Here is a 24,809-nt window from a genome sequence, read left to right on the forward strand (position 1 = left end):
CTATGACGAGTGGTACGCCGTCACGTACGAAGCCGGGAACAACCCGCGGCGGTGAGCTATCTCGCCCTGCGACAAACGAAATCAACGCTTTGTAATTATTATTTTTCCTACATATTCTAGTAACATCAAGGGGTTATTCTAGATTCACAGAACTAGTAGGTGAGCTCGCGGGGCTCAACCCTGAAGTGTTGCTAACACTGGCGCTAGCAAGAGTCGTGCTTCGCAGAATCTACCACCGGATCGGAAACGCGACCCACTGAGAAGGTCCCGCGTCATCTGTTGTAACAACGAACAAAGCTACGCTAATGAGTCTGAAATACATTAGCTTTTTATTTATTGCTTAGATGGGTGGATGAGCTCACAGCCCACCTGGCGTAAATGCCACTAACCACCTTGAGATATGAGTTCTAACGTCTCAGTAGTTACAACGGCTTCCCCACCCGTCAAACCGAAACGCATTAAGCCGCTGTCAGACTACGCTACAATATAATAGCATATAGTTTATAGCTCATAGCACAACAATATCGCACATCATACATTGCTATGGACACGTTCACACTGTACTATACTATAAATTATTGGCTAACTATAGGCTGCTAAACTATATGGCACTATACCGTAGTCTGAAAGCAGCTTTACTGCTTCACGGCAGAAATAGGCAGGTTGGTGGTACCTACCCGTACGGATTCAGAAGACGTCCTACCACCCGTCACAGACACAGCCTACTGAATTTCTCGCCGGATCTTGTCAATGGGTCGCGTTTCCGATCCGCGGTAGATTCTGCGAAGCACATCTCTTGCTAGGGTTCGTGTTAGCAACGTCGTCAGGTTTGAGCCCCGTGAGCTCACTTACTAGTAAAGGTTACGCTGAAATAGCCTCTTAAGCCCCTCAGCTAAGTAGGAAAAAAAACCTACCACCAGTAAATTTGGCTCGATAAGTAAAATCAAATAATCTCTGGCCTTAAATTGTAATGTGTTTTCACTTTACCTGCCACCAGTGCTGGTCGGAGCGATCTGTCACGGTTATGACGTCACCGCGTCTAAACTCCAACTCGCCAGCCTCTTGTGGGGTGAAGTCGTATAGAGCCTGCACCAACATCTGAAATCAAATCGTATTACAAATTAAAATGTGAAACAATTTCATTCGTTATTGTTAATAGTAGGTTACATCTACATCTGTTACCGTAGATTGGGGGTAATCGGGACCCAACACAAATTTTCAATGTTTTTTTCTTAGGGTAATACCAATAAAATTGAGATTATATCATTATACATGTTCATTAGAAAACAAACACAAAAACTGAAAAAAAACTAGCTTGACCCGATTCACTTTGACTTTGGGGTGAATCAGCTTACGTATGGGGACAATAGTTTTTTGATAGGGGTGGCATTATTAGTTGTTAGGTAGGTACTTAACTTTAGGTAATTAACTTTTTAATATCTTTAATGAGTTACAAAACTTTGATGACTAATTTAAACTATTTAATATTATTAAACACTAAATAAAAGTCATTTTCAGTTCAACTGCCTATTTCTGCCGTGAAGCAGTAATGCGTTTCGGTTTGAAGGGTGGGGCAGCCGTTGTAACTATACTGAGATCTTAGAACTTATATCTCAAGGTGGGTGGCGCATTTACGTCGTAGATGTCTATGGGCTCCAGTAACCACTTAACACCAGGTGGGCTGTGAGCTCGTCCACCCATCTAAGCAATAAAAAAAAATAAAAAAACTAAGTTTAATCTAACAACTAAACAAAAGTATTGTTGTGACATGCCAGATTTGTCCCTATTCTAATTCTAGTCTCTATTCCCTCCAATATACTGTACTACTATTTATTTATTATACAAATTTTTGTTTTATATTCAGCAATTTTAAATGGGACAAATAAATATCGGCTGTAAAAGGAGCAGCATAAGGATAATTAATTATATTATATATATTTAAACTTTTCGAATTGTGCTCTTCAAGATACAGTAACTGGTTCGTCGATTATTTTATTCAATTTTTTTTAGGGTAGTCTTTCACGAAATTGATGATCTAAAAAGTGATTACGAGGGCGGCACTGAAAATTTCGGGAATTAACAAAGTGACACAACATTACTATTTAAAAATGTATTTATTGCTTTTCGAAGTATTCTCCGCGAAATTTGACACATTTTTCCATACGATGGAACCAATCATTGAAGCAACCATTCCATTCGGAAGTTGGGGTCTCCAAAATGGCCGTTTTGTAGGCGTTCACAGCTTCTTCAGGTGATGAAAATCTCCGTCCACGCAATTTATTCTTTATTTTAGGGAAAGTATAGAAATCATTAGGGCTTAGGTCGGGGTTGTACGACGGATGGTCTAATAATTCTATGTTTTCTTGCTCTAAAAACTCTTTTGTTCTGTGCGCGGTGTGAGAACTCGCATTGTCGTGATGGAGGATGATGCGGCGGTTGCAGTTCTCTTTACGGCGTTCAGAAACGACCTGTGGCAAACAAATGCTAGCATACCATTCTGCATTAACCGTTCTTTGTCCCTTAAGAGGAATAGTCGTAACATGGCCGGTTTTGGAGACAAACGTGGCCACCATTTTTTTTTGCAACACTCCGTGAACGAACAATTTTTGTTGGCTTTAACTCATTTTCGAACACCCAAACTCGTGACTTGTTTTTTGTTTCGGGTTCGTACGCGTATATCCAGGATTCGTCACCTGATACAATGTTGTATACAGCATTTGAGGATCCTGCGTGGAATCTTTCGAGAGTTCTGACGCACCAAGTAACGCAAGCCGCTTTTTGCTCTTCACAGAGCGAATGCGGTATCCATCGGGAAAACAACTTTTTTACACCTAATTGTTCATGCAAGATTATTTGTATTTGACTCATGCCAATCTAAAGTTACCTGAATTTCGCGGTATGTCACATGTCGATCTTCCTCAATCAGCTTACGCACAGCATCAACGTTTTCTTGGGTGACTGCAGTTTTTGGACGACCTTGACGGGGATCATCACTGAACTTGACACGTCCACGTTGAAACTCAGCAAACCAGCGATAAATTGTGATTTTGGATGCGGCTTCATCACCAAATGCAGAAATCATCCGGTCAACACACTGTTTTTGTGTTAAACCACTTCGAAAGTCATAATAAATCATCGCTCTTGAATTTTCTTGAGTCAATTCCATTTTCTCAACGACTAAACAAGTTTGACAAAACCTCGTGACAAGACCGAGAATCTTTTTTTAAATAAATAAATGGTATTCGATTTTTAAAACCAAGGAGTTTTCAATTAAAAAGATTTTAATATGACAGGAACAGTTGAAATATTTCAATTCCCGATAATTTTAGTGCAGCCTAGTAAATAAATTTATTTGTTTATTCACTACTACACGAAGCAATAACTTCGTTTTAAAAATTGTTTGTATAAACTTTATAGATACGTATCTCTTTATTTTTTTTATTGCCCTTGTAGGCAGACGAGCATACGGCCCACCTGATGGTGAGTGGTTACCGTCGCCCATGGACTTCAGCAATGCCAGGGGCAGAGCCAAGCCGCTGCCTACCGTTATGTTATGTATGTTACATATATATAGATATATTGGTAATCGCTATTAGGATTTCTGATACTATAGTTACATCATTGCATATACACCGAGCGTCAAATTTATATATAAAAATAAAACACAGCGTAAACTAACGTAACGAAACTCATCAGAATATTAATTTGAATGTTCAATAGAATAAATTCCCTATATGCCAGTATCGAGTTTACCAATTCAGAATTCTACATTGTTAATTTTATTTCATAATTATTCTATACTGCTGCTCTTCTCACACTTCTCTCTTCTTTCTTTCTCTTCTCGTTTTCTCTTTCGTTCTCTTCACATTCTTAAAATTTGTATTTCTAAAATGGCAAAGGAGTTATAATTTCGGACGAAAGATTGTTTGCGTCAGTGACCACCGATTAAATTGAAAGAATATAAAAATCCAACTATTACATTTTGACATATTTATTATATATAGTAGTTAGTTTTGATTTGTAAATACATACTTTAAAAAAAGAACACGAATCTAGTTATATCGATAATCTATTCAGTTCTATCTGTTATTGTGAAGGAAAACCAAGAATAGTACACGCACACACATAATTCTGTATAAATCGCTCAATACCAAACAATTACATCATATTGTGAGTTTTACTTTCAATACGATCGTGTCACGGTATCGTCCTGTTATTCAAACCAGAAACTCAATGATGGCGGCATTATTTTCATAATTTATTGAAACATCGCGTTTCACACCATAAAAAAATCGAATTGCCTTTCGTTTCATTAATCAATCGTTAATTTTAACAAGATAATATAATTTGATGCAAGTAATGTGTGTGTGTGTGTGTGCTGCACACCAACCGTAGTTTATAGGAATACAATACTGACCGGGTTATTTTTGTTGGTTCATCAGGGTCAGAGCGCGGCCCGAATATTTACGCGAACACGCCTATGAGGAGTACACACGGAATGTAATAAGTACCTAACACGTTTTTCAGGAGTTTACGACATTACGTAACAGTGAAGCCTACTACTATCGTTGTGACTAAATACGAACTATATTCTGTGGTCACTGAACAAACAGTATTAATGATTTTACTAAATAATTTTAATAATCAGTCGATTAGGATCGAGCTTTAAGGTTTCATTAACTTTATTCGTGAATTTTACTTGAAAATACTCAACCTCTAATCTTCACGTTGAATGAAATTTGTTTAAAATTTATATTGTTCATATTTTTAAAGTTATTATTATTTATTTGAAGAACTTCCCTAAAATACTAAAAACAGCACAAAGCGAACGCTTAGCAAACAAAACGAACAAAATTCTACACATATTAGTTTTATATAGACAGAATAAAAAAAAAAAAAGAAACTGAACCCAGCCAAACGCGTTCAAAAGAATGCTTCATTTAATTTTCCGGAGCTCATTATAATAAGCAATGAACACGAAACCGCAGATATGAAAATTTAATTTATAAACAAAATTCGTCATTCCAAGCAGTTTTCATTTAATTATTATAACACAAAATTTGAAATGAGAATACAAAAAAAAAAATACTCATAATCCAAATTTACTTGATTTACGTTGTCAGATTAAAATCTAGAACGTCAAAAGAGGTCAGAAGTTCGTGTGTCCAAAATAAAACGAAATTACTTTTTCGTTTCGGGTTATCGACTTTAAAAAGAAGACTTCATTAATTATTTTGATTATAATTGAGTTTGATGATGATCCTTCTATGCTGACGTAGATACTAATTTAGTTAAAAATGGCAGAGCAGCTGATTAATGAAGTATATATTTTTTAAAGCTTACGACGGATAGAGTTCATAGGGGCCCACAAAAGAGAAAACAAAATTTATGTCGCCACACATATTGATATAATTAAGTTGAAGTTTCGTTTGCAATGTCATTATAACTATCCCGTCGGTCTGAATAAAACGGGTGGTCACTTCGGGGTTAAAAGGTCTTACGCCCCTAAGACACGAGGGGATGGGAGTTCAAGGTCATAAACGTCTAATACTGGATCTGATTAAAACTCGGACACACATTATTAGAAGTGCCTTGTGGTCCTCTGACGTCCTCCTCCTCGCGTCGTTTCCTTCCTCACTGCTGAGGGTCGTGACCATTATATGTCGACAGGATTTTGCTCCTTGTAATGTCCCGCCAACGCCTCCGATCATTGGCCGCATGAAGGGCGTCATGGAATGGGATCTCTAGTGTGGTGCAGATTTGTTCGAACCACCTTGTCGGACTGCGCCCGCGCGGTCTCTTTCCCTCGATCTTCCCTGTCACGAATAGTCTCTCTAAGCTATCCGGTGTTTTCCGAGCAATATGATCGAAGTACTCGAGTGCGCGGCGAAAGCAGAGAGTGGACAGTCTAGTCTTGATCTGCAGTTGATCTAAGATAGACAGATTGCTTCTCTTCACTGTCCAAGGTATTCGGAGCATTCTTCTCCAGCAAGCACCACATCTCAAAAGCATCCATGCGTTTGCGATCAGCCGCTGTAAGGGTTCAGGTCTCCGCTCCGTATAGAAAAATGGAAAAGACCAGAGTTGAGACCTCTGATGTTGGTGATAAGAAATAAAGATAGCACGGTACTTACTTCTTCGGGGACGACGTCGCGCAGTTTAACGTCTTGAAGGCGACTGACAGACGCGGTACGATGATAATCAACTAGTTCGTTGAGCGAATTGAACTTGACGACCCAAAGGAAGAACTTGCTCGAGGCGTCTCTTAATACTTTGAAGTGCTGGACACCGTCCGGACATCTGAAGAGAACGATAAACACACATTCATTATTTTTTTTTTTTTTTTATTGCTTAGATGGTTGGACGAGCTCACAACCCACTTGGTGTTAAGTCGTTACTGGAGCCCATAGACATCTACAACGTAAATGCGCCACCCACCTTGAGATATAAGTTCTAAGGTCTCAAGTATAGTTACAACGGCTGCCTAACCCTTCAAACCGAAACGCATTACTGCTTCACGGCAGAAATAGGCGGGGTGGTGATATCTACCCGCGCGGACTCACAAGTGGTCCTACCACCAGTAATTACGCAAATTATAATTTTGCGGGTTTGATTTTTATTACACGATGTTATTCCTTCATCGTGGAAGTCAATCGTGAACATTTGGTGAGTACGTATTTCATTAGAAAAATTGGTACCCGCCTGGGATTCGAACACCGGTGCAATACGAATGCGCCGGACGTCTTATCCTTTAGGCCACGACGATTTCAAGTTGCAGAGTATTTTAGTTATAATAGCCGGCAAACTTCTTGAGCATTTGTTGACGTAGTGGGGGTAAGTTTGCGCATGGTACACTCACGTGCAAAAACATTATTTACTCTGCGTCATAATGCAATTAAATTATTAAAATCAACATATGTATTTATTTATATATTTATTAGAACATCAACAAAAAATATAGGTTAATAATTCTAATAATTTAATCTTGGGGTAAAATAGATATTCCTTCTATTAAGTCAAAACTAGAGCTGTTGCCAGGTCTTCGTTCAGTTGAAGCGAAGCTGGTATTTGTAATTTTTTTTCGTTATCATAATCTTGACCATTATCATCATCCTGTTTTCATCACCCGAGTCGCCATCATCGTGATAACTCGACATAGGGCTCATCGGTGTAGTTTACGACTCGGTCGGTTCGATCTTCTTTTTTGTCTATAATTAATTATTTTTTGAAGATATTCGATTCGTAGTAATCGAATGTTACTTTTTTCAATTACCAGCTTCCGATTATTTTCTGTTTTTTTTTTTCATCTGAAGCCTAGCTCTTTCATAATTCGTCGTAAACTTCATTCCGAGCCATTAAAATGTATATCTTCTTTAAAATTTTCGAAGCCTTTCTACGGTACGGAGTTTCGCTGCTTGTTATGTAGTTATTATGATTACATCTTTTTATTACAGATTGAACGAAACTATCCATTCCGGTAACTTTCTTCTTCCCTGATCTTTTCTTACCCGGAGTCCCAAGCACGATGAGCAAGCCAGAGCCTTTAGCTTCGTTAATAATGCACCTAACAGTACTCACTGATGTTTTTGTTGCTTCCGAAGTCTGTTTTACTTTTTCCATAATATCATTCTTCCCCTGTTTTATAATGAAGCAATATACGTCGTACACAATTTTTCTACCCTTTCTTTTGAATACTACACCAGTTTGTCGCGGCATAGTGTATTTTTTATAAAAAATCAACAAACACTCAACAAATAGCAATGGCAACAAAGTCAACAAGCAATTATAACAAAATATAACTTAATGATTAATAACGATAGACTTTTCACTGTACGCAAGCGTACTTTTGGGAGCAAGCGGAACGAAGGCGCGGTGCGGGACGCAAGGTTCGACTGATCTACCAATAACGCGCTCGATACGATTTCCCCTGCCGTCGCGCCTCACCCTCACCACCAAAGTGATCTAAAATTCGGTTCTGCGCAGTCAAGGTCATTTGCTCACGATGTTTGCCGGTTACTATACAGAGACCGATATCCGAGACCCACATCGGGTAGCCGTGATGCCGACGGCATTGTGTTTATACAAAATAGTGGCATGCGATATTGCGGTATGAATAATGTGTTTTAATCTGTATTGATAAGGGTGATTTATGCTGAAAAAATAATAAAACGTTATTGAAATAACAACGACGCCATTAACAAGGTCAACGGAATACACCTCACGGTAAAAACATATAAGTAGAAAGGTCTAGATCTTCTCAATCTGCCCAACAGATCTATGCAATAATACCCGAGACTTTAGGCCTAGTTCAATGAAAAATAGCGAATTACACATAACTTTTCGGTAAAAGTATAAGTTATATTTGTGGACCGCGAAGTGGTATACGTATTCCCTCGGCCAGATGGAGCGACGATTTACAAAAGACCGGAAAGTGGAGAACGGGAACGTGGCTAAGGGAGCAAACTTGAAGCCTATGTCCAGCAGTGGACGAGTGTGGGCTAATGATGATCACGATCGAAAACGCGTAAAAGCCCATTTCTAGAAGCTCATAGTGAATGTTTGGTTAAGTTTATCGAAAATAATAAAAAAAATTCAAAATAAAGACTATCGTTTGGTACTGAAGTCAGAGACAGTCAATTTGAAAACTTATATTATAACATGTATTATGTAGGTTTTTTGAGCAAAGCATTGAACAAATAGCTCTATACATTCGAGTTCGTCGGGTTTTTGTTCGTTTATTTCAAGGAGAAAACGAACCACGAGTGACTAATATATTTTTTTATTGATTTACTAGCTGACCCGGCAGACTTCGACCTAAAGCGATAAAAGACCTAAACTTTTGTATAAAATAAACTTAAAACAAAAAAAAGACGGGGGACACATCAAAGGAAAAACAAAATTGTTATTTTTATTTAATTCCGAGCATTTTATTATTTATTTACCTTTTAAACCTTCTCTGGACTTCCACAAATAATTAAAGACCAAAATTAGCCAAATCGATCCAGCCGTTCTCGAGTTTTAGCGAGACTAACGAACAGCAATTCATTTTTATATATAGAGATTCGAGTTAAAGGAGCTCAAAATTCACACGGCGTTAACTGGTTATCGGAGTCTATGGACATCACAACATGAATGCCGTCTCCCATCTTGAGACATGAGGTCGAACTCTGTGTTTGTTCAACGGCTGTTCCTTCTCTACAAAGCAAAATGTTCTCTTTCGCTACAGAAAAAGGTCGGATCGTAGTACCTACCCGTGAATGATTAAAATACGACCCACCACCGGTAAATCCTTTAGACGCCTATTAAAACTTCCACGGAAAGAGATAAGGCGGTGCTGTCGTATATACGACGTACACAATATATTCAGATCATCAAATATTTATTGGAATATATACACATCAGAACGAGGTTTTCTGACGAAACATTTTCCTTTTCGCCCGTACCGTTAAAAGTTATAGTTTGAATAAATACATTTGAAATGAAGTGAGGTTCGTACAATTAATTAGATTAGAAACGCTTGTAAGCCCAATCTAACAAGTGGATGTCTTACAATTAATTACAAAATACAAAATATTCTTATTAATTAAAGAAAGCAAAACAATTGTTCACTACAAAAGTATACGGAAGACGATTATAATGAATGGTATTATAATAATATATACAACAATTGCATCATTTAGTAAATTTCTAGATCATTAACGATCGAAAATAGGTAAAATTTAAAATAAATAAAATATAATTTATTTATCCATTGCATAGTACAAGAAAACAATAATTTTATTAAGGTGTATATTTATTAGAGCATTTAACATATTAACAGAATGAATAATATAATTATCATTTCTCACTGACAGATATTTAATTAATAAATATATGTTAATAGAAAACTTCAAATCTTAATTTTACTTTACACATAAATTCGCATTTTTTACTGATTATATTGAATTGCAAATTAAGTTATTTTAATTTGCTTACTTTTATTAACAGTTAGGGTATGTGGTACATACTTTTAAAATCAATTAAGTTAATCTCTAGCACTAGCGAATAATTATAACGTTTTCAAACAGAAATGAGGCCCCGACAATATCTATATCTTGAAACTGGTTTCGGTACGATCTTCTTACATTCTGATTCATACATTTCGAAGGAACTGGTTCGCATTATCCAAAAGCAATAAAGCAACGAATGCAAGTGTCAAAGTTCTATACAACGAGCGCTGCGGGTAATTGGATTCGAAGCGACGAAACATTATATAATAGCTTCTAGTGTTAACAAACTTGCATTTCAAGGGTAAGTCTAAGTTTAATACTTCGTCAATCATCAACATGATATACGAAAATCGCACTTAAATCAATGTACTTTAGATAATATTTGAGATACAAGGGAACTAACAAACGACTCCAAAACTGGCACTCTCATATTAAACAGAAAATCGAACATATATTCGTAACAGCATTTGTTCAACCATTAAATGACTAATATCCGTAGGACTCAAATATTTGGTAAGACGGCTGGCGAGTTATTAATCGTTATGAACCGATTTCAATCAATTCTATGAATCACAACTAAGATCCAGTGCGAGAATCTAAAGAAATATTAACAACGATCAGAAGAGACAAATGTTAATGAACTTTAATATATTATAATGAGCGAATAACAACACTATAGTCACACGATAATATTTATATTAAATTTACGATGTTATCATTAATTTCTAGTACTATCTATCGTCTTTGGTCAATTTAGGATATACTACTAAACATTATTTATCCAGTGTGAATAAACAAAGGTGTGTAATAAAATCAAGTACACAATATTAATTTATATCGTGATAGAACGCATTTAACTTGCATGGATGGGAATCACAGTCTTGCCTATTTTTGCCGCGAACCATTCATACGTTGTAAAGGTTGAAATTGCCTTTGTACAGTGCAATACAATTTCGAGACTTCGATAGGTGACAGTTTTTATGTAGTGATGTGTAATCGGTAAACATTCAATACCCGATAAGCCGTAAAACTTAACTGTATACATATATACATTTAGAAAACATTAAAAAACCAAATAGCTCATAAAATTTCGCACACGTAGCGATATAACGTTTAATAATAATGAAAATAAAATTATCGGTCACACAATTCCTCAGAGAGAGGGACAAATAAAAATAAAAAAATTAAGCTGTTACAAGAGTGAATCACACAGCGCTTCGAGATGATTTTTATTCTTTATTAACAATGTAAGTACCAATTTAAACCCATGCAATGTTGTTGGGTGTTTCATTGCTGACTTATATGGCATCCGACAATTTAGTTATCGATTATACGTAATATATATGCTGTTAGGGAATTTGATTTAAGAATAATTAAATTACGAGGTGATGTCATCGGAATTCGTTTTCATGTCACATTCATTGCGTGCTAATTTCTGTTAGTTAATGATTTAAGTAAGTAAAACAGAGTTTTTATATTTTAGGAATTTGATCAGTACATACGTGTGTGTACTTTGAATTCATAATTTAACAAGCCACAAAATAAAATTAAAATAGTAAACTTGAAACGGCAAAAGTAGTGTTTAATTATATTTACGACTTGCGAAAATCGAAGAAAATATATTTCCAATTTTTCTTTCCTCCACGATGCCTCCAATTTCGTTGTATTATTACACGCAATCCTTGTTTAAACGAAGTTTTAAAAGTTTTATTAGCAATAAACAATGACTGCTCATGAGTGACAGTGACCATTTCGGATCAGCAGACTAGACGTCTTTGGCGGTACTAAAATATATATTTTTTCAATTTTCTGAGATAATTTAATGGTGTTTAAATTATTTATATCTGATGGTGCGATGTGTATTGCGGTTTTCCCTGCGTGATATTCAATTCAATTTTCAATGTATATTTAAATTTGGTGCTACGTTTTGTGTAATTTTCCGTCCAAGTTATCTAATTTTTCTTTAGCGAAAAGTTGATTCAGAAAACTAGCTAAAACATTTACAGAACTGGTCTCAAGGGACGCGATTTCCAACGAATGGCAAATTGATTTGATTTCTATGAAGATAGATTCGATAATAAATAGGTCTATGTAATAAATTGATGCGTATGATTTTACGAAGTGTCAATCAACGGTCAACAACGAACAGAAAATCGTCAATCTGTTGCTACGCGAGACAAGTGCTACCTACTATTAAGCAATAAACACACTTTCACATTTGACTTATTGTCGTTCTGATTATAATTTTAGTAGCGAAACGAAAAACTTTTAAAACACGCACGTATTTATTAAACACATTGATTATTATTTATATAGTTTACTACATTAAACTAAGCTTTATTTTTAGTAAGCGCGCTCTCAAGGCAGCTTTACTAAGATAAAGTGGATGAGCTCGGCGACTCAGCCAGGAGGGACTATTATAATGATTGCCCATTCGAAAAGTCGCTGAATGGAGACTGGGCACGTATCACACTTTTTATTTCATATAAATTTTATTTATTTATCTATGCGTCACTAGATGTACATTGTCGAACTCATTGACCGCGTGACGTAAAGCGGTTACCGGAGCTTGAGAACACGGAAATCCGAATGCCCATCTTGAGACCTGTGTGCTTAGTGAGAGTCGAGCTTGTTGTTCGGAAGAGTTAGAAGAGTTAGAGAAGTTAACCATTATTCAATCGCGACCTCAGTGCGCTTAGTGCGAGTTCTTTAACGTTCTCGATAGCGTAAAAGTTAACTCAAATTTGTATGGAGTGGGAACAGCGCCTCTAGCGGCAAAACGTAGGCAAACGTTCCAACTCCATACAAATTTCAATTAACTGTTACGCTATCGAGAACGTTAAAGAACTCGCACTAAGCGCACTGAGGTCGCGATTGAATAATGGTTAACTTCTCTAACTCTTCTAACTCTTCCGAACAACAAGCTCGACTGCTTCGGACCGCAAATAGTCTTATTAAATTCAAATACTACAATTACTTCGAATTTTAGTGACGGTAGCGCGTTTTGTGAGGCCGCAGGGGTAGTTACCGCCACGCGACCCACTGAGAAGATCCGGCGAGAAACTCAGTGAAAGTAAACGGGTAAACTCGCGTCCTGTCTGGTGTGTAATTGGTTACTGGAATTCATAGAAATTAAACAACGGGAATACTGCCTTTTAAAGACATGCAATTCAAGGCCCAATTGTACCAATCAATCAATCAATCAAAAAATTTTTATTCAACATAAATGAAAGTACATACTTGTTGAACGTCAAAAGAACTACCGCCAATTCACAAGAACTAGCCTCCGTCCTGAGAAGAATTGGCAAGAAACTCAGCGGGCATGTCTTTTTTTTTTTACATATAAAATTATTATTTATTTATTTTTTAATATTTTTTTTTTTTTTTTATAATGAATTTTTTACACTGAGTATTATAACGTAACAATTACTACAATATTGAAATGCCTGGAGCGAGCAACTCATTCCCACTTTGTGCAATCTTCTAGATAATCATTGACTTTATAGTAAGCTTTATTGCACAGATGTTCTTTAATAGTTTTCTTAAACCTATGTATATGTAGGTTCTGAACATCATGTGGGATTTTGTTGTACAGGCGCACAGACAAACACCCGAATGAATTTCGTATCTTATGTAACCTACTCATCGGCACAACAAGCTTGTGTTTGTTCCTAGTATTTCTATTATGTATGTCCGACTGTTTAGGAAACTCCTCAATATGTTTACGAACATACATCAAATTTTCAAAAATGTACTGGGATGGCATAGTGAGAACTTTAATTTCTTTAAATTTCTCCCTCAGGGATTCCCTTGAGTGCATGTTATAAATAGCACGTATAGCTCTTTTCTGCAGAATAAATATCATTTCTACATCGGCCGCATTGCCCCATAGCAAAATGCCATAGGACATGACACTGTGGAAGTAACTAAAGTAAACTAAACGAGCCGTGTCCGCGTTTGTTAACATTCTAATTTTTTTTTTTGCGTATGCTGCAGAGCTGAGCTTACTCGCCAATTTATGAATATGAGGTCCCCACTGCAGTTTGGAGTCCACTGTTATACCAAGAAATACGGTTGACTCAACAAGCTCCAATGATTCCTCAGAAACAATTACATCACTATCCACTTGTCTCACATTTAAAGATGGTTTAATACATTTTAAAGTAAATTTAATACATTTAGTTTTCTTACTATTCAATAATAGGTTATTGATACGGAACCAATGAACCACACACGAAATCGCATCATTCACTTCGTCATAGACTTGTAGTTGTCGTTTAATTTTAAATAATAAAGATGTATCATCTGCGAATAATACGACCTCGTGTCGGGACTCAATAAAACTAGGTAAATCGTTTATATATATTAGAAATAAAAAAGGACCCAAAATGGAACCCTGAGGTACACCCATTTTCAACAAGGTGCCTGAAGATCTATTACCTTTCACATCTACTGTTTGTATCCGTCCTGATAAATAGGAAGTAATAAGTTCCAATGCACCATCCCTAATACCATAGTGATGTAGTTTCCTCACCAATGTTTCATGTTCAACACAGTCAAATGCTTTGGATAAGTCACAGAAAATTCCAAGACAATCATGCGATTCCTCCCAAGATTTAAAAATATTTTTGACTAGATAAGCACCTGCATCAGTTGTAGAGCGACCCCTGGTAAACCCGAATTGTTTATTATGAAGCAGGTTATTTGAATTAAAATGTTCTAAAAGTTGGGTCAAAATAATTTTTTCAAAAATTTTACTCAACGTAGGGAGTACTGAAATAGGTCTATAGTTAGAGGGGTCATCAGTACTACCAGATTTAAAAAGAGGAATCACTTTACTATGTTTCATTAAGTCAGGAAATACACCACACCTAATACAATCATTAAAAATACTAACAAGATGAGGAGCAATAATGTCTATTACAGACTTCAAAATCTTTACTGATATTCCCCACAAGTCAGCTGTATTTTTTACATTAAGGCTATTAAAACTTTTTATTACACTGCTTGAATTAATTTCCTTAAATTTAAAAATTTCATTACATTTGTTGACATGTTTATGCAATAATATTTCAGCTGCTGTGGGGGATGAATTTAGAGAAGTGGTAGTTGAAACTGGAATGTCAGAGAAAATTAGCGGCTATTCCACCCTTGCAACCGGAATGCATTACTGCTTCACGGCAGAAATAGGCGGGGCGGTGGTACCTACCCGTGCGGACTCACAAGCGGTTCTACCACCAGTAATTACGCAAATTATAATTTTGCGGGTTTGATTTTTATTGCATGATGTTATTCCTTAACCGTGGAAGTCAATCGTGAGCATTTGTTAAGTACGTATTTCATTAGAAAAATTGTTACCCGCCTGCGGGATTCGAACACCGGTGCAACACGAATGCACCGGACGTCTTATCCTTTAGGCCACGACGACTTCTTAATTATTACGACGGATGAAAGGCTATTTGCTTTAAACGACATTTTTGTTAATACGCGACATTTATATTTGTAATTAAAGGTCCGATTTATTCTGTATCAGTATCAACAATTCGGTGTTTTTAACAGAACTTCAATTATGTTTACAACATTCACATAGCCGAAGAAGTTTTTTTGTCATGTATTTTTTCCAAATTTTAAACTTTAAGTGTCTCTCCTGCAAAGTTGCAAAAATATTGCTTGAATCCAAATAGCTTTTCACCTGTCCATTACTTTATGCTAACAGGCCTACAAGTGGTTGATTTTCCGAGTAACCAGCCACTTACCGATTTCAACAATGCCAAGAGAATGTAACATATGAGAAAACGCGAATGGTACATAGATACCAATTATTATGAACAAGTCTCGGTGCGTGTTCAATTGAAAACCCACGAGCCCGTGATTACAAGGCGCGCGTGTGACTGCCAGGCCACGAGCACGGTAAAACGTGAGGGTCCAATGTTCCACATTTAAGGCGCTGTTCAATCACAGTCTGAAATAAGTTTTGTAGCGACTAACCGGCATTAAAACAAAGAAGTTCGCACTTCATATTTGATGATATCGGAAATTGTATTGGATCTTAATGGTTCGTTGTTGTTATGGAAATTAATGGTACCTAATCTACAAATTCATTTTAAAAATTAAGTGACTTCAATCTTAAAGTATTAAATAAACAAAAATATTTTTATTCCATATTATCACTACATATAGTGGCAGCGGCTTGGCTCTGCTCCTGGCATTGCTGAAGTCCATGGGCGACGGTAACCACTTACCATCAGGTGGGCCGTAAGCTCGTCTGCCTACAAAGACAATAAAAAAAAAAAGAAAAAACATAGTATAAAACAAAATCGCTTTCTCTGTCCCTATATATATATATATATATTTTTTTTTTTTATTGCTTATATGGGTGGACGAGCTCACAGCCCACCTGGTGTTAACTGGTTACTTGAGCCCATGTACATCTACAACGTAAATGCGCCACCCACCTTGAGATATAAGTTCTAAGGTCTCAGTATAGTTACAACCGCTACCCCACCCTTCAAACCGAAACGCATTACTGTGTACTGTACTATATCCCTATGTATGCTTAAATCTTTAAAACTACGCAACGGATTTTGATGCGATTTTTTTTAATAGATAGAGTGATTGAATGGGAAGGTTTATATGTATAATAACATCCATTAAATAGTGGAGAAATCAATAATAAATTACAGTTTCCGAAGCGAAGCGAGGGCGGGTCGCTAGTTACTAATAATCTTCACTACCCGTAATATTTTTCCAATTAACTATGTAACTTCGTCACATAAATCGAAGCCATCTTAAATACTTGTTTCGTTAATTTCGTGACAGAATAGTGCTCTATCAGGTTAGTTAGTTTATAGTTTACACGTAACATAGACCAGTTACTATTTAATGGATCTTCGCCAGGGCTGCAAGGATGCATCGAATTGCCTGAAGTGGTACGTGTGGCCTGTGGCCATCGAATAATTGAAATGCCGTTAGGAGTGCGCTAATATAGCCTCATAAAATTATATAATAAAATCGATATGTTATGGTTAATTAACTTAAAAAAAAGTTTGATATCGTAGCGCCGATAAGGACATTTTTTGCAAAAATACGGCACTTGACGTTTTAATCAGGTCTCCCAACCATCACTAGCAGTCGCTAGGTTGAGCCCGTGAGCTCACCTAACCGTTCGCGTGAAACTGGAATAGCTTCTTAGGCTACTAGAGAATTCCCCGCGGCCCGAAAAAAAACTAGCGAATAAGCGGTAATAAGTTGCAGTTGTAGTTACTGGCAGCGCGGATTGGAAACCTTTTTTTTATTGCTTAGATGGGTGGACGAGCTCACAGCCCAACTGGTGATAAGTGGTTACTGGAGCCCATAGACATCTACGACGTAAATGCGCCACCCACTTTGAGATATCAGTTCTAAGGTTAGTTACAACGGCTGCCCCGCTCTTCAAACCGAAACGCATTACTGCTTCACGGCAGAAATAGGCAGGGTGGTGGGTACCTACCCGCGCGGACTCACAAGAGGTCCTACCACCAGTAATTATTCAGGGGAATTGTTGCTTTCTGCCGCTTAACAGGTGTGTTTTTTTTTTATTGCTCTTGTAGGCAGACGAGCATACGGCCCACCTGATGGTGAGTGGTTACCGTCTCCCATGGACTTCAGCAATGCCAGGGGCAGAGCCAAGCCGCTGCCTACCGCTGACCTACCTACCGTGTGTGCTTTTGCTTTGTTCGAAAAGTGGGACTTACATGCTTCATGTCTCAACTTGACAGAATTAGCTTTATGATGTCATGTGGACTCCGATAATCACTTAACCCTGAGTGGACCCGCCTGCGTATCAAGAGCAAATACACTGACATATTGATTGATTGTTACATAGTTAACACAAATTACATATTGTGTAAAAATATGACTAAGATATTAACAGCGTGGACATGAATCAATTTCGTATTTCTTAGAAATATTTATTGCAATATTGCATGAGAAAAGTTCGACAAAAGAAATTACAAGTTCTTTTTCAGTAAGGATTAAACTTCTTCTTATCAGCCCATGGACGTCCACTGATGGACATAGGCCTCCCCAAGCCTCGCCACAAAGACCGGTCCTGCGCTGATGTATAAACTGATGTACAATAATAGACTAAATACATGGATTGATTCAGTTCTCTAAACTAAATTTCCAGACGAAATCTAAACAATTTCGAGGCAGCTTCAGCACGTGTTGATGCAATAACGTATCGTGGGTGTGAAATTGTAAACGGTATGTACCGCCACCGATACAGGTGTGCAAAATTATTCTTAATACTACTTGTTTGGAAATATTTATGTATCCATTTGATCAGAAGATACACTGATCATTATTAGAAACAACTTTTTTGGCAGCCAATTGGCAAAAAAAACGTGGCTTTTATTATTTCGTCATGTCTGTCTGCATTTAATAGCAATTTTGTTCGGCAACTACTACACATTTTACGTGGACTAAGTATAGTAAGGCCAAATACAAAAACATAAAATGAACATTGAATAAAGTTTATAAAACATGTAAGTTTCAAACAAAATGATAGTAGATAGTGCCTGAAAATTTGACATTTATCTCCAAAATTTACTCAAAAATGACATCTTGTGAATAGATATTAATATACGTTAATTAATAGTGATCATATATTTAAAGGAACTAGAGGTCCCACAGTAGTCGAAATTCGACTATAATTAACTGGAATTGTAAGTTTGTACACATACTATAATCATAAACTTCGCCAAGGCTACACTATAAAAAAATATTAATAAAGACAAACAATATTTAATCTATTCTCAATTTGAATTTTGAAGTCGTTGTGGCCTAAAGGATAAGACGTCCGGTGCATTCGTATGTAGCGATGCACCGGTGTTCGAATCCCGCAGGCGGGTACCAATTTTTCTAATGAAATACGTACTCAACAAATGTTCACGATTGACTTCCACGGTGAAGGAATAACATCGTGTAATAAAAATCAAACCCGCAAAATTATAATTTGCGTAATCACTGGTGGTAGGACCTCTTGGGAGTCCGCACGGGTAGGTACCACCACCCCGCCTATTTCCGCCGTGAAGCAGCAATGCGTTTCGGTTCGAGGGGTGGGGTAGCCGTTGTAACTATACTGAGATCTTAGAACTTATATCTCGAGGTGGGTGGCGCATTTACGTTGTAGATGTCTATGGGCTCCAGTAACCACTTAACACCAGGTGGCCTGTGAGCTCGTCCATCCATCAAAAAGCAATAAAAAAAAATAAAAAAATTTGACCAAAGACGTCAAGAACAAAAGTTTGACAATATAGTATGCATGCGTGTGTGCGTCAAATACATGGTATGTGGTGTGTGTAATGTTTTCTTTATTGATTTAATGTATCTTTTATGCATTAGTTTTAAAAAATATTAGCATTGTGCACTTCTTCTCTATATTCTCTATAAGTGTGGATAATTTCAGTCTCCTCCGTCAGCGCAATTTTCGTAAAAAGGGATACAAAATTTTTGCTTCACGTATTAATATATAGATAATGTGATGTAAAGGCAAACTGCCTGAAAAATTGCAATGTTTTCATTGCTGTAGTAGATAAGTAGGAATTCGTAACTTAGCGTAGATTTTTTACTTTCGAAATTAGTTTCCATTAATATAAAAGCCGAGTTTAGAAATTTGCGACTTGTAAACGATTACATGCTATTGTATTTACTTTATACTTTATAGGTAGATCGTCACTCATGGATGTCAGCAATGCCAGGAGCATTTTATCAGTCGTCGTGGCCTAAAAGATAAGACGTCCGGTGCATTCGTGTTGACCGATGCACCGGTGTTCGAATCTCAGGCGGGTACCAAGTTTTCTAATGAAATACGTACTCAACAAATGTTCACGATTGACTTCCACGGTGAAGGAATAACATCGTGTAATAAAAATCAAACCCGCAAAATTATAATTTGCGTAATTACTGGTGGTACAACCCCTTGTGAGCCCGCGCGGGTAGATACCACCACCCCACCAATTTCTGCCGTGAAGCAGCGAGGCGTTTCGGTTTGAAGGGTGGGGCAGCCGTTGTAACTGTACTTGAGACCTTAGAAACTCTTGTCTCGAGGTGAGTGGGGGGGCATTTACGTTGTAGATGTCTATGGGCTCTGGTAACCACTTAACTCTAGGAGGGCTGTGAGTTCGTCCATGCAAATAAACAATAAATATCCATCTCCATAGCACACACAGTACAAACACAGAAAGAGCCGTCTATCCAAATGGATCTGTGACATAATTTTAAAACAATTATTTATTACAACAACAATTTATTTTAGCTGAACAGATGGGTGAACAGATTCACGGCCCATCTGGTGTTAAGTGATTACAGAAGCCTACAGAAACTCAACAGAACTAGTTCACATGATGAATATGAGGTAAATTTTACAGCTTTACAAGTAAAATGAGTAGTATTGTATTTGTCATAGTTTGTTTTTTTTCTTTATTGTTGACTGTAGAAGGAAATAAAGTTTAGTCATTCTAGAAAATTTGATAAGGATGGAATGTATTTATTTGTACGTATTTCAGATGGTGTATTTTTCTTATTATTGAGATAAGAAAAATTCTGAATTTATCAAGTTCTCTATCTATCTTATGACCAACCTTCCATGAATAGATAAAATGTTTTAATATTCACTCAGTTTTAGAATTCGCACACATGGTTAAAACTACATTTACAAAGTATTTATTTACACATTACATTTTCTGACGTCCTAAATACATTTATCTTATAATGGTTTTTCAATGTTAAATTGCATAAGACTATAGATGGTTCTTTTTACTCTTCATTTACTTTATTTATACTGCAGTGACCCGTGGATGCAAATGCTGGTCATTCACCTGAACTTAAAATGTAAATGTTATTGTGATTCCAATATATATTTTTAGATAGCATTGCTATAATGTATTTTTCTGTTAAGACAAAGACAATTTTCCCTTAGTTATAAGCTGTAATATACTATATACATACAATATTAGTTTTATAAGTATTACATAAGGGAGCTTTTTATTTTATTACTAATAGACTCTATTGATAAAACATTTAGAGAAACACTAAGTTATTTACATGCAAACATACAGAAAACATTCCATCCAGATAAAATTGTTTATTTAAATAATAATAATGAACGGTCTTCTGTTGGAATGATAACTACTGATATCTACTTAAATGATAACACCTAATGATCTCTCAACACTTAGTCTGCGACATCTGTTCATGACTTAACCTAGCCTAATCTATCCTAAGAAGCAGGGAGCCTGGAGATCAGTAATACAGGTCTTTGAACCTAGTACAGACTGCAGTTCTTTCAAAGGCTAACAAAATAAATTGTAAGGTTAATCTCTATTTGTATTTGTACTATAACTTTAAAAGAGAAATAATAAATAATGATTATTATTACTGTGAAAAATAATAAACATTACATGTAAAAATACAAAGGACTTACTTGACTGATAAGGAGAAGTCGCCAGGGCTTGATTCGCTGATCCTTATCAAGAAGCCACCTTCAGGTTTGTTTGCTAAGAGTTTTTCTGCATCTGCTCTTGTAATACGCCCATAATACCAACTGAAAAAGAGAGGTTATGTAGGCACACCTTTAAAATACAAATACTTACTATTTTCAAATTAATAATTACTTAAAAATTATGGTTTTTTTTTAATATGTCCCAAGACAGTTTTTAATCCTTAAAACTGGTGGATAGTGAGAATTTACACCGTAATATCTATAAGCTCCTGTAACTACTTGACACAAGGTGGTTTGTGACCTCATTCTGACATCCAATTCATTAAGTCGATGCACTGGATGTGCTTAGATTTCTCTTCCAGTCTAGCTGATACAATATACACCACACAATACACCAGTAAGGTATAAACAAAAAATAAGTAAATGTTCTACAAATATTTAGAATTTTTATTACTATTATTACTAATAGTAGTTTTTGGTGGTCAGGTATGCTGTAAGCATACACTGTATGTGTGTCTCTGTATACCATATTTGTCTTGCAGCAATTGTGCCTTTAGGTTTGAACCTTAGGACAGTTATTATCACAATGCAATTGATACTGCATCTCACATCTCAAATTAGGTGGTCATGGTAGTATGTTCTGCATTCATATTATAGTACTACTCAACACTATGAATTAAAGGAGCATTTGTATCACTTCAGGCATAGCCTTCACATTAATTTTATTGCTTGGCAAAGCATTAGCACTTACAAAATCAACAGGTTTATTTCTGATGTATAATCAGATTCTAGTTGAAGAGACCATTCTCTTTAATATATGTTTAATAACTACCTTCTATCTATTCAAATCTTTTCTCATTGAGAATCATGAAATAAAGTTTAGTACTCAAATAAAAAAAGCACTTTTCGTAATTCTTAATTGTGTAATAAAAAATACACCAAATTTATAATTTACTTTGAAATCAAATATTGTTTTCTCCTTTCAAAATACACTTCATATGTTTAAAGACACTTTGGCTTTTATTATTACAATTGGTAATGTAAACAAACATTTGTTGATTAGTTTAGTGGCAGCTGGTAAGTTACATGAAATTTCTGTTGTGTATCTATAAATAACATTCATTTTGTATGTTCTTCTTCTAAAGAATAATGAAATGACTTTGTAGATTAGGTTTGGCAACACTCTCCGGATACCATAGTAGTTAAATGTAAATAAAAATGAGTAGACCAGCCCAAGTTTAATTATAAACAAACAATGTTTACATTATCAGTTTTCTTCAGCAAATGTTTGGAATGAAATGAAAACATTCTTTTTCTAAATTTTATCTGAGATCTCTACATAGCTACACAAGAGCAATATCTTCTTGCTTTCACAAATAAAACCTAAGTCAAAAATAAACTGGTTATTTTAATTAAGAATATTTTAAAATCGTTATAAGTATCAGTTATAATTTTAAGACTAGAAATATTAGATATCCCACTTACCTGTGATTTTTCATTTGTATGTAATTACTAGGAATGAGCCCTTCTTTCCCGTCTAATTCAGCTCTGTACCAGTTCATATCGTCCTCCATGTTTAGAATCTGCAATAGGAACCATTCTAGAAAGAACTATCGCTAGGTATTAAACAAAACAAAAAGTTAAATAAATATTTAACTTACTTTTAATACTTGATTTTTTCTAAAACTGAGCTCATCATCTGCGGTTGCAGTAAAATCGTGTTTTGCTAGAGCCTCCATGATCAAATTAGGCACTTCACTGAAATGTCACCGAATTCTTAAAAATAACTCTTAAAGTACACAAACTTTCCAAAATGTCTAATGTCAAGGAAGTAAAATAATCATAATGCACGTATTGTCTCACAATGTTGAATAAAAAAGATGCGTTTTAGTTACAAATTTAGAAAAACCCAATCGGAATCCGTCTGTACTCAACACATCACTCACTTTACAAATTGACAAAAAAATCAAAATGTTGCCACTTTGCAGCTGTGTTTTTAGCTCGAAAATTTACTTGCATTCATGTGTGTTTTTGATACTGGCAAGGAACATAACATCAACTTTACCTGTAAAGACTAAAAACAAATTCATTCTACATTTGAATTGGATCTCACTTATAAGAATCGTCTACTATAAGGATTCGTAAAACATGTAGATGAATTTAAAAACCTAATTCATTATGAAAATATTGAAATTGACTAAAAGATTTAGATTCAGACGCCCCAACTAAGTTTAAGAGACGAATTGCCATCAAAACTTAGGTCTAAATTTAAACTTTTCAGCAGAATGTAGACTAGAAGGACGACTATGGACGAAGGACGACTTGCCATTAAAGACCACAAAATGATATTGCCTGAATGGTAACTTGGCTAATTTTTTTTCACTTTCAGCATATACATATTTCTCATTAAGGAAGACCGAGAGTGAGAAAATAGACAGAGCGTCTCATGAACCACTCGACCGTGGAGAGAGGGAAAGGACAAAGTGAGCTAGATAGTTTATCTTATATATAGCATTCCTTATTAATGGGGAAATTTGATTTAAAGATGAAAAATGAAGAAAACCACAATACTACACACCACAAAAGAAGTTTCCCTTTTTTCACGTGCACCAAGTTGTACACGCACCATATTTTTTTTAAATATTGTGGTTGTGATGAAATATTCTTTAACTTCATCGATATTATCTTACAAATAATCACTATTTTACATTTCGTTACTGTTGTGTTTATTTTTGCTATTTATTTGCTTGAACGCGTGAGCGAGATCAAAGCCCGCCTAGTTTGATGTGGTTACCGAAGCTCATAGACATCAAAACATGAATGCCAAATTATGACATGAGGTTCAAACTAGCAATTGGATTCTAGTAATAACTGCCTTTGCCTTTCTAGCCGGCATCAAGTTTAATATGATACAAAAGTTCCGATACGTGAAATAATTACCACTTAAATGGAGGACTATAATCAGTAAATTGTAACATATTTTTGCCAAACAGAAACAGTTTATTGCTATCCAAAAAAATAAGGGCAATAGCATGTACTTAATTTTATTTACAACTGCAAAATTAATTTTGAAAAATTCATAATAAAAAATCTGCTTACAAAAATACAATTTTGCTAATTCTCCTTTCTTAATTTGAAAGCAAATAAATACATAAAACCAAAAAAATGTATAATAAAATTAGAAAAGTTTGATTAAAAATATAATAACGTTATATTACGCAGCTGACATTCTTTAAAATAAATTGATTTTAAAAGATAACTATGTACATAATTTGGGAAACAAAAAATCGCAAGCTAAGTCATTTCTACTTATTTTCCGTTAAAGTAAAAATAAAACT

The 24,809-nt window shown here is 35.7% G+C and overlaps 1 protein-coding gene across 1 annotated transcript; it reads right to left on the minus strand.

Moving 5' to 3' along the window:
- DRK (protein) lies at positions 1 to 23,210 on the minus strand. Its single transcript, NM_001256991.1, has 6 exons — positions 23,133 to 23,210; positions 22,957 to 23,054; positions 21,454 to 21,573; positions 6,135 to 6,300; positions 988 to 1,098; positions 1 to 66 (listed from the first exon to the last, which is right to left on the minus strand). The coding sequence occupies exons 1-6, from the start codon at positions 23,208 to 23,210 to the stop codon at positions 1 to 3; spliced, it is 639 nt and encodes a 212-aa protein (NP_001243920.1).
- Between the last annotated feature and the right edge of the window lie 1,599 nt (positions 23,211 to 24,809).

Source organism: Bombyx mori, chromosome 17, assembly GCF_030269925.1.
Source record: "Bombyx mori chromosome 17, ASM3026992v2".
In the NCBI taxonomy this organism is placed as follows: domain Eukaryota; kingdom Metazoa; phylum Arthropoda; class Insecta; order Lepidoptera; family Bombycidae; genus Bombyx; species Bombyx mori.

Excerpts from the sequence above, each read along its gene's own strand:
- DRK (NM_001256991.1), bottom strand. The coding sequence starts at position 23,210 with ATGGAGGCTCTAGCAAAACACGATTTTACTGCAACCGCAGATGATGAG. Across the intron at positions 6,301-21,453 it reads GACTTCTCCTTATCAGTCAA|ATGTCCGGACGGTGTCCAGC; the intron begins GTAAGTCCTTTG and ends CGTTCTCTTCAG. Across the intron at positions 1,099-6,134 it reads GCGACGTCGTCCCCGAAGAA|ATGTTGGTGCAGGCTCTATA; the intron begins GTAAGTACCGTG and ends ATTTGATTTCAG.